Genomic DNA, 9807 nt, shown 5'->3' with positions numbered 1-9807 from the left:
GCGTGCGTGTATTGATTACGACGACCAGGCTCGCTGCGTAAAACCATTTAATCCTCGAAATTGTTCATTTGTATAAAAAGCCACCAAGGAGAACAGCAATAATAACTTTCATTTCATGGAGAACGTGCCGTTAAAGGAGGAGTCTACTTCAAAAGCTTCACTCTGTCTTTTAGAACTCTAAACTTGGGGTTTTTGGTGATCTTTTTGTTGAAAAGTGCCAACAGCTCATCTTCCGTTTTGAAATTTATGTCACCAGCGAAAGAGTAGTAGGCTGCCAAAACCTGCAAAGGACAGAAAAATACACTCCTTACCCAATGTTAAGTTACGTTTTGTATTTAAAGATGGTCATGGTAGAGAGGACAGATGTCAACTTGAATAAGTGTGTCATGCACACAGAAATGCGTTGCTTAATTTCTCACCTTCTTTCTGAGTCTTTTCACTGACAGCTCCTGGTCAGGTGACTCTCTCAGCACTGCCTTGATGTTTCCCTTCCAGTTGAATTTTCCTGTGTGAGTGATCGGAAACATAGTAAGGTTTGGTGAGGGTCATTTCCTCAGTGAAAACAAAGAGCCGACACTGACCTCTGCTGGAGTCTTAATACAAAATATTTTCTTACTTCTTTGGTGTTCTAACTAATAAATCACACACATATTCATTAAAGTGTGATGGCAATATGTGCCAGAACTTTAAGTGTTACCCTGAGACATGGCTTGATCTTCAGTCTCCTCTGACTCTGCAGCTTCATCAACTGCAAAAGAACAAGAGTCGATATAAAATCTGAAGCAAACATACGTACAAACAACTTAACATAACTAAGGATGCTTTAACAGCAGACCATTTCAATTTAAAGGAGTAAAATGTCATTTACACTTGGTTTTCTTGGATTCTTCTTCAACGCCGTTCTCAGTCTGGTCTTCATCTCCCTCGTGTTTTCTCTTTCTATCCTTTTTTTTCTGTTTGCCTGTCTGGCATTTCTTAGTTTCTCCTTCTGCAGTTTTATTTTCATCTCTTTTGGGAGCTTTTCCATTCTTTTGCTGACGGGCCTCTTTGCGCTCCCGTTTGTTCAGCTTCTTCTTCTTCTCCTCTTCAGTGTTCGACTGCTCTTTTTGGTCCTCGGTTCTGTTGGTGTCCACTCGGATGTCAGCCTCCTTGTCTGCAAATTCTTTGGTTGTCTGTGTGGCCGGAGGAGCCTTATAGATGGGTGATAAAGAAGTAAGTTACTTTTGAAACATTTATTTTATTTTTATTTTTTTTTTACATCGATTATTAAACGAACAGACATATATATTTATCTAGCTTTGCATGCCAAAGGCCAGCGCTACAGATCGCAAGGCTTCATTTCTCGTTGCTATTATTAAAATAGCAATACCAGCAACACTGCGGCTCAAGTAACATTAACACATTAAGTAAAGCAGTAAAATGCTTTTATATGTCATTATCAGAACATTTAAATACAACTTATAAATATACTGAAATCTAAGTCTTCTGACATCTTGTATACAAAAAAGACATGTTTGCTTCTAACTGATCAAAAGGTCCAAAGCACAAAATAATGTGGGACATCCAAGTGTCTGATGGTTATCTTGATTAAACAAGCTAAAATAACTTACACTGTCTGCAGCAGCAATTATGTCCCACACCTCCTCCTGTACCCCAGTGTTTGATATTTTTAAACTGCTTCTCATCCAGTTCTGAAGAGAGAGAAAAAGGAATTTATCACCCATAGTTTTCCTCCTTCGTTTAAAGCACTTTAAACAAAATGACAGCTTTTACCGTTGTACGCAATCCCTACCTGAAACTTTGCCTTTTTCCTCGGCACGTTTTCATAACCGCTAACTTGGTAGAGCACATCTCTCAGCTTAGCGCTGACCCCGGGTTTGTTCATGGCTTCATTGATTCTCTGCATGACAAAGGTACAACAAGACGAGCATTAAGAGAAGCAACCCTCTTTACTCACGCGTATGCTAATGTTCAGTGAGGACTGCTTACCTGTAACCACTGCTGCTGTTTCACATCTCCTTTATTCGCCTTGACCTCGTAACCTTTCCCACCGTATTTCTGGTCCTCGCTGATACATTTAGTGTGGTTTTTGTAGTCCTCACCCCTACGTGTGACACAGAAAAGATGAGACACCATCTTAAATGTGGGGAAGTGCCTTGCGAAAAAAAACGTTTCAAACACCTGGAATTCTTTCACATTCTGCAATGTCATGTTTCAACCACAAATTGTAATGTATTTTACTACGATTTTATGTGTTAGAATTTAACGACTCGCCACAAAGCATGAAAGGAAGAAGGTGCTCTGACACAAAATTGTGCATCGCCCTAAAAACATCAAAAACACTGCAATGGCAGCATTACACTTAATAATGCTGTTGTTTTTTTGTTTTGTTTTTTATATATATAGTGGGGACAGAGATGCTGGTTAGAGTTGATAGGAACATGAACTAAATGGAGGGCAATGCTGGATAGAAGACCTATCAGGACCTGCTTTGGGATGTGGGAGAGATTCGTTCACAATAATAATGAGATGAAGCATACGGCCAGAGTGTCATTGGAATTGTTTAAAATGAAGCACATTTTAAACATTTAGACAGTACTGCATCTTAAAAAAAACAACAGCTGGTTAAAGAAAACAGTTATTACCAAAAGTCTTTTCCGCAGTCGATACAAGACAGAACTTGGCACCCACGGCACTTCATGACATGTTTATCGACTTGGGCTTTTTTTAAGGATTCGCCACACGCGTTGCAGGTGAAGAACACCATAATGATAAGCTTCTCTTCGTGTCTTCTTTACTGTGGACCCTTCTCAGGCAGCAAACATGCGGAATAAATTAATAGCACCCTGATAAAACCAACCAAAACCGATTAAACCTTCACGCTTAAATAGGACCGGGCTGGCCGTTACGCTCGGTTAAGCTAATGCCGTTTACCGTTAAAAACAACGTCTGCACGTAGCGACGGATATCAGTAAACCTCTGGCTTAAACTTCGGTGAAAACCATGCGAAGCACACGTTCCTTTCGTATCAACTCTTCAAAACACACGTGACAATGTCCGGACTTAGGAACTACAAGATTAGCGCTCCGACGTCAAACGCATCTCAGAAAAACAGAGTTCCTGGCTCATCTAGTCACTGGAGAATCGTCAGTCAATGTTACCACCATGTTGTGAGTGGCTTGTAGTTCAACAGTGCCAAGAATCGGTATTCCAACAACCAGGGTGAATTCCTTAATATTGATGTTTAGGTAAAATTATTATTATTATTATTATTATTAATAATAATAAATCGTGATTTAATCTTAATCCTTAAATATTAAGTATTATGCAAAGTAGGTAAAATAAGGGTAAAATAATTTTAAGGAGATTTTTCTCCTTTTTATCAATTGCCCTTCTACTTTAACTGAACGTAAACTTTTGAATTGTTTTATTTATAAAACAGTTTTCAACGTTACTTCCGCACTTGAACTATCGGACGTGCCACACGCAATATGGCAGAAGAGCTGACGTATCGTTTCTAAGGGGCAAGGAAAGCATGTATAGAGTTTGTGCCTGTGACTGGGAAAAACGTTCGGTAGTTTTATAAAGGTTTTTAAAACATGCTTCACAGTTCAATTGTAAGCATAAAAGTTTCTTGTTTTGTAAGAAAACTGCCACCGTTTGAGCCATGTTTAGATAGTTCAAAATACGTGATGTACCAGGAAGTGACGTAGTGTTTATGCTGTTGTAAAGTGACCGATCATCCCAATAAAAGGTGGGGAATATTTTTCTTACAATTCGGACTAATTTAAGACCTGCTTTTACCAAACTGTTGATAATTGGAAACATCTCTTTGTGGAATCTGTACATTTCCGCAAAGAGTTGCGCGATATCGGTTTACGTCACCTTCCATGGCCTCGACGCTACCTCGACTGTTCCGTCCAATTTTTGCATGGGTGGTCTCGTAGCTTAGACTCCGTATTCCGCGCTGATGTTGAACGATATAGATATACATTATGCTTTTGAAAGTGCCGTCAGGTTACTAGTCAGCCTGAGACGCACAAGAAGAGGTCTGTTTAGCCAGTAGTTGTTCTTGACTCGTGACTCTTGTGTTTTGTTTTTATGGAGTAGTTGCAGCAGCTGGTTGACCATGGACACCCTGTCCAGCCACAGCTCCTACCTCCTCCAGCAGCTCCAGGAACAGAGGATTCAAGGGCTTCTCTGTGACTGCATGCTGGTGGTGAAGGGTGTCTGCTTCAAAGCCCATAAAAATGTCCTGGCTGCTTTCAGTTCCTATTTCAGGTGCCTTGATGTCTTTTTTTTTTTTTTTTTTTTGTTAAATTACAGTGAGATGTTGAAGAAGAAAAAAACAACTAAATGTGTACAAGCATCTCAACCAAATCATCAAAAAGTTAATTTATTTTAGTAATTCCATTTAATGATATAGAATCATGATAAGATTTTTTTAAATACCAGAGTAATTTTAAATGTTTGTTATTGTTCATTTATATACAGCTAAGAAAACTTGTACAATTAGATTTCACAACCTCTACACACTGCCTACATTTCTTCAATCTAATAAAGAAGCTGTAAAGTGCACAAAAGATTAGGGTGATGGCAAAGAGGCCTTACAACCGGAAAGCTCATCACTGAAAATAAATCATCATAATACCAATAGAAACAGACAAAAAGATGGTCTACAATTACAAAAAGGGTTTGATTGTTGTACGTACAAAGTTTTATTTTTTTTTACATTGATTGTTGAAAATATTCTTAAATAACTTTTGCCTTTTTAATTTTTTTATTAAAATATAAATAGAAACAGAGAAATTTCTCGCCCCCTCCAAAGATTAGCCATTTAGGTTGATTTACTATGTTGAGATATCTGTTGCATTTTTTAGCCGAATTAAACTTGTAGGTTCAATGAAGGTAATTTTACAAGGGTCTGAACCATTTTTTGATTTTGTAAGAATCTTTTTTTTTATTGGTCTTCAAATTCAAATTTTTCATTATCTCAAAGCCATAATCAACCAAAATAAAATATATTGATACTTAAAAAGTATCAGTATACTTTTTAAGTATATTGATACTATATCAATATAATATATATACTATATTCACCTTTTCAAAGGAATTGCTGCAATAAATAAACTGTTCGATGGTATTCTAATTTCCCGAGATATTCCTGTACATGCTACTTGATCTCTGGCTTGATTCTTTTCAGGTCTTTGTTCCAAAACTCTCCCAGTCAGAAGAACGACGTGTTCAACCTGGTGATCCAGGATGTCGGCGGCATCGGCCAAATACTGGACTACATGTACACCTCCCATATCGACATTAATCAGGACAACGTGCAAGCTCTCCTGGACATTGCTCAGAGTCTGCAGGTCCCGAACGTGCAGAGCATGTGCAACACTTTCCTCAAGCCTTGCCCGCCTCCCGTAGAGATGCCTCCGTTTGCCCTCCCAGGCATCCTGAGCTCAGAGCACGACTGCCTTTTGGGAAGCAACCTGCCACATGACGTTGACCTCCACTGCCCGCCTGACCCCCAGAGGTCGGGCTACTACGGCGACATGGATCACACAAGGAGGATGCCGGGGACGGTGCCTAACAGTGGCTCGACGTGTGACGTACAGAGCGGCTCCCACGCAGAAAAGCAGCTCGTTCACGGTTACAAGCTCCGCAATTTCTACAGTAAGCAGTACTTCAAACAAAGTGCAATTCAGACAAACAGTGCGTCCTCAAATCAAGGGCCTCTGGTATTGGTGGAAGAGCAGCAATGTCAGCTCGGAATGAGTCAGGGTGGCAATAGCGCTCCTGTGGTTTTAGGAAACACGGTCCAGCCTAGCCCTCCTTGCACATCTGTATCAGCAGAGAAAAACGGCGTCGCTTCTCTGACCCCTTCGAATAATTTAAACACCCCTGCCTGCGACCCGGCCGACTCCGCAGTCAACAAGCCCGTGCGTCCCAAGAAGACCGTCTACCTGAAGAAATACAATTACCTCCGGTCTCAGAAAGCCTTGGAGGAGATGTGCGCCGAGTCGGTCGCCGAGCCCATCCTCAGCTGTCCCAAAGAGAGCCTCCAAGGGGGACCTGTCGCCCACGCCGAGGCTCCGGACGGGGCTCCGGATGAAGCTCCAGAGGCTCCCGTCGGCAGCAGCCCTTTAGGAAGAGAGGAGTGTTCTGAGGCAGCGGACGCCCAGCTCCCGAGCCCCCCACCCGGACACCAAGAGGAGCAAAATCTGAAGCCTCAGCCGGAGCCTCCTCAGCAAGCGGGGCACAAGCAGTACTGCTGCCAGCTGTGCGGGAAGATCTTCAAACATCCGAGCAACCTGGAGCTGCACAAGCGCTCTCACACCGGTATGAGGTGTCTGCACTAACGCACTTCATCTTTAATAATTCACCCGACTGTTTCAGACACAAACTGTAGTATTCTGCTTCCAGGCGAGAAGCCGTTCCAGTGCAACGTCTGCGGCAAGAACTTTTCTCAGGTATTTCCTCCCCCGCCACATAGTCTCTTATTTCACATTTGTTCTTAAATAGTTGGGTCGTGAAGAGATATCGAGGGGATTTTTTTTTCTTGCAGGCAGGCAACCTGCAGACCCATTTGCGGCGACATTCCGGAGAGAAGCCGTACATATGCGAGCTGTGTGGTAAAAGGTAGTATGATCAACTCATTTAATAATTCTCCTTTTAACTTTAATGTGTCAATTTTAGAAGCTTGCTCATTTACATCGTCCCAAAAATAACAATTGAGGTTTTTATTTATATTAGATTTAACTTTGCTTTCTTTGTTTTAGTGATATTTTTTTTCATAATGTCCAGAGTTGCACACAATACATGTTTTTAGAGCACACACATATATATAGCTCCTGAATTTGGAATTTCTTTTTTTTTAATCCATCCTTTAATTTTTTTCAAGAAAAAAATCTCATATTGAGATTTTTTTTTTTTTTTAGTTGTGCAAACACCCAAATGTTGGCACTCCTAACAAACACTTCAAAAATAAATCTTTCTTTACCAGCTTTACTGCATCGGGGGATGTTCAGCGCCACAAAGTGGTCCACACGGGAGAGAAGCCGCATCTGTGTGACATATGCGGCAGAGGTAACGCTACGTCCCTCGGCGTAAACAAACACGTTTTCGTCGCTCACGCGTTTCTTCGAGGGCTGAGCTGAACTCATGTCTCTTGCGTAGGATTCACCAATTTGAGTAATCTCAAGGAGCACAAGAGGACTCATGCGACAGACAGGACATTCACCTGTGACCAGTGTGGAAAGTCCTTCAACACACACAGGAAGCTGCTGAAGCACAAGGCCCGCCATACTGGGGAAAAATCCCACATCTGCGCCACTTGTGGTAAGGAATTACCTTTTACCGAGAGATTAGATACAGAGTTGTCGTTTTCTGGCCTTTCTTCACAATTACATGAATTTCCTTTGTGTCAGTTTTCAAACTGATTGCAGAAAGTGTATTTAGTTCTGTTGGATAGAAACGGTTTTTACTTCTCACTGCAGCCATTGAAGTTCTTCCTTTCTCTCTCTGTTTTTCTGTTTTATCGAACTTCAGCTGCCCTGGGATGACAAATCCCACAAAAACTAGCAGCTTAATCTGAAATCCAGGCGGTGTTTTATATCTGCAGTGTTTTCCGTTTGTCCAGGAAAGCGCTTCATTGACTCAGGAGACCTACAGCGTCACATACGATCACACACCGGTGAGAAACCCTACGTCTGCGACACCTGCGGAAAGAGCTTCACCCGCTCCGCCATGCTGCGGAGGCACAGCAACATGCACTGCAAGGGGCCGTCTGCCTCCAGCCCGGCCGCAGCCAGCTCTGAGCAGACCCAAAACTCGAACAGACCGGCGTCATTTACTAAATCGCTCCGCCGGAGCAAACCATCGGCTGCAACCACCGAGCAGCAGTTTTCTGCCATCATGCCTGACACAGACTTGGGGAAACCGTCATCGTGCAGTCCTCCGCCCGCACAAGCAATACAGCCCATAGAGACTCCAGGACCCAGCATGCACCTCGGTCCCGCGCTGACCTCCCTTCCAGAGCTGCGCTCCCTGGTTCCCCATCACCTGCTTTCGTCCGGCCACCAGGAGAGAGGCGCCGCTCTGCTGCCCGCCGACCGCCTGAAGCTGAACAAGCCCACTCAGGAAGCCGTGTACGGTCCGTACGTGGAGAACGGCAACACGTGTCTGGACAGAGACCCCGCGGGCAGACCCTACCTGCCTCCGTCGGACAACCACTGCGCTTCCTTCACGGGGTCCGGCAGGCCCTACAGGTCGAACGAAGGCCAGTTTATCTCCAGCGTGACTCTGTGGGGCCTGGCGATGAAGACGCTGCAGAATGAGAACGAGAACGACATGGAGCAGTAAACTGTCGCGTCGGCTTCAGCGCGGGAGCAGCTTAGTTGTTCCGTCCTTTAAGGTTTTCTTTATCATGTGAGCAGTTGCTTTTATCTCAGAGAAAATTGTCATTAGAGCTGCTGCAAGTCAGTGAACTGAAAAACAAACAAACAAAAAAAAATCCTAAACTTCTGAGAGCTCTTTAAACACAAGGGTGATGGTTCTGTGGTAACAACTCAGTGTGAATGATGAAACGGCAGATGTTTAGCTGATAACTGCTCAACGGGACACCCACTATTTATTAAGATGTGCCACACTGAACATTTAATTGTTTACTTTAGAATGAATTACCGTTATATTTGCATGAAAGCCTGTAATGAAGCGAAATAGTTTATATTTTACACGCAGCAGTGCACTTTTAAATCATTGCTCGAGACAGACGTATTTTCATGTGATATTGAATTCTGGTCAGGTAACAATAAACCAGCTGCTTTTAATAAGCTCACTTCCCTGCATTATTGTCTCATCGTTTTCAAATTAAAATCTTTGTGACTGTATGAATCTCCTTCATCAGGTTATCTTGCTTTGAAACACATTGATCAGACCCAATAATACATATTCACTCATGATCATTGTATATGTAGAGTGAGCTTTTAATTTTTAAAGTTTTAGCATGTCAAGGCATTTTTGGGCAATTTCATGCTAAATGCATCAAAACTGGCTTTGGAATGGATACATTAAAATCAAATTTCTGGAAAGAATCTGACTAAACCCTGTTTGAAAATGGATGGACCGTACTGGTCCACTTTTTTATTTTCTTTCTTTTTTTTGGTACAACAAGCCAATTTAAAGGAGCTCTACCAAGATAAGTGGTCAAATATCTAGAATTAGCTTATAGATGGCAACAAAGAGTCTGTTGTATCTCTGATATGCTAAGGAACATTTCTTCAACTATTAGTGGGGAGAGGGGTGTATGTATATATTTCAACCTGTAATTTTGATCCTATGTGGATTAGCAAAAAAAAAAAAAAAAGATAAAAATCAACTATTAGTCAATTCCTGTTTTTATAATTGTGTTTTTTTTTTCCTGTCATAATAATGTTCTTCCTTCCGAGTGAATGGAAATCTCAAACCAACACGTTAGCTCCATAGATTCTGTAGATCATACATAAATAATAATATGCAAAACATTTTTTTAAAACTGTGGTAGTCTTTGCAATTGAACCGAAAATTTTGTCTTTCATCGAATCTTGATCAAAACCACATTTTGTGAGAAAGAAAGGCGTTAAAACAGAGCAGTCCAGCTTACACTGACCAGTCCGAATTGTGCTTTCTTTGACCTCATGACTTTACAGGTTCAATATATGTAGCTACTGTCAAAGACTTATGCTACCTTAACTACTGCCGTAACGTTGTTGTAATGCTGCTGAAAAGCCTACAGAGGGAGCTAGAAACTATGCAGTTTGCAACTAAACA

At 41.8% G+C, this 9807-nt stretch overlaps 2 protein-coding genes across 3 annotated transcripts; one reads left to right on the top strand and one right to left on the bottom strand.

The window, feature by feature from the left end:
* Positions 1 to 34: 34 nt before the first annotated feature.
* On the bottom strand, positions 35 to 3080 carry lyar (Ly1 antibody reactive homolog (mouse)). Its single transcript, XM_015002487.2, has 8 exons — positions 2646 to 3080; positions 1990 to 2104; positions 1793 to 1900; positions 1611 to 1691; positions 869 to 1190; positions 698 to 748; positions 420 to 505; positions 35 to 281 (listed from the first exon to the last, which is right to left on the bottom strand). Exons 1-8 carry the CDS (start codon positions 2765 to 2767, stop codon positions 144 to 146), a joined length of 1023 nt encoding a protein of 340 aa, XP_014857973.2. The 5' UTR covers positions 2768 to 3080; the 3' UTR covers positions 35 to 143.
* Positions 3081 to 3674: 594 nt separating this feature from the next.
* On the top strand, positions 3675 to 9372 carry zbtb49 (zinc finger and BTB domain containing 49). Of its 2 annotated transcripts, XM_015002492.2 has the most exons (8): positions 3675 to 3754; positions 4111 to 4281; positions 5204 to 6339; positions 6424 to 6470; positions 6566 to 6639; positions 7004 to 7086; positions 7177 to 7338; positions 7640 to 9372. In XM_015002492.2, exons 2-8 carry the CDS (start codon positions 4130 to 4132, stop codon positions 8359 to 8361), a joined length of 2376 nt encoding a protein of 791 aa, XP_014857978.2. In that variant the 5' UTR covers positions 3675 to 3754; positions 4111 to 4129; the 3' UTR covers positions 8362 to 9372. The 2 variants fall into 2 exon arrangements, with proteins under 2 accessions (XP_014857978.2, XP_014857977.2); XM_015002491.2 differs by lacking the exon at positions 3675 to 3754 and having other exon boundaries at positions 3777 to 4281.
* The last annotated feature ends 435 nt before the right edge of the window (positions 9373 to 9807 follow it).

Source organism: Poecilia mexicana, unplaced genomic scaffold (genome assembly GCF_051168715.1).
Source record: "Poecilia mexicana isolate PSO_F unplaced genomic scaffold, ASM5116871v1 scaffold_5, whole genome shotgun sequence".
NCBI classification, from domain to species: Eukaryota; Metazoa; Chordata; class Actinopteri; order Cyprinodontiformes; family Poeciliidae; genus Poecilia; species Poecilia mexicana.
The sequence above is the reverse complement of the archived record's forward strand: the minus strand, read 5'-3'. Positions and strand labels throughout refer to the sequence as shown.

Bases quoted from the DNA above. Each gene is read 5' to 3' on its own strand.
- lyar (XM_015002487.2), bottom strand. From the start codon at position 2,767: ATGGTGTTCTTCACCTGCAACGCGTGTGGCGAATCCTTAAAAAAAGCC. The intron at 2,105-2,645 runs GTAATAACTGTT...TGTCACACGTAG, and splicing joins GACTGCGGAAAAGACTTTTG to GGGTGAGGACTACAAAAACC. The intron at 282-419 runs GTGAGAAATTAA...TGTCCTTTGCAG, and splicing joins TGAAAAGACTCAGAAAGAAG to GTTTTGGCAGCCTACTACTC.
- zbtb49 (XM_015002492.2), top strand. From the start codon at position 4,130: ATGGACACCCTGTCCAGCCACAGCTCCTACCTCCTCCAGCAGCTCCAG. The intron at 6,340-6,423 runs GTATGAGGTGTC...TTCTGCTTCCAG, and splicing joins GCACAAGCGCTCTCACACCG to GCGAGAAGCCGTTCCAGTGC. The intron at 7,339-7,639 runs GTAAGGAATTAC...CCGTTTGTCCAG, and splicing joins CCACATCTGCGCCACTTGTG to GAAAGCGCTTCATTGACTCA.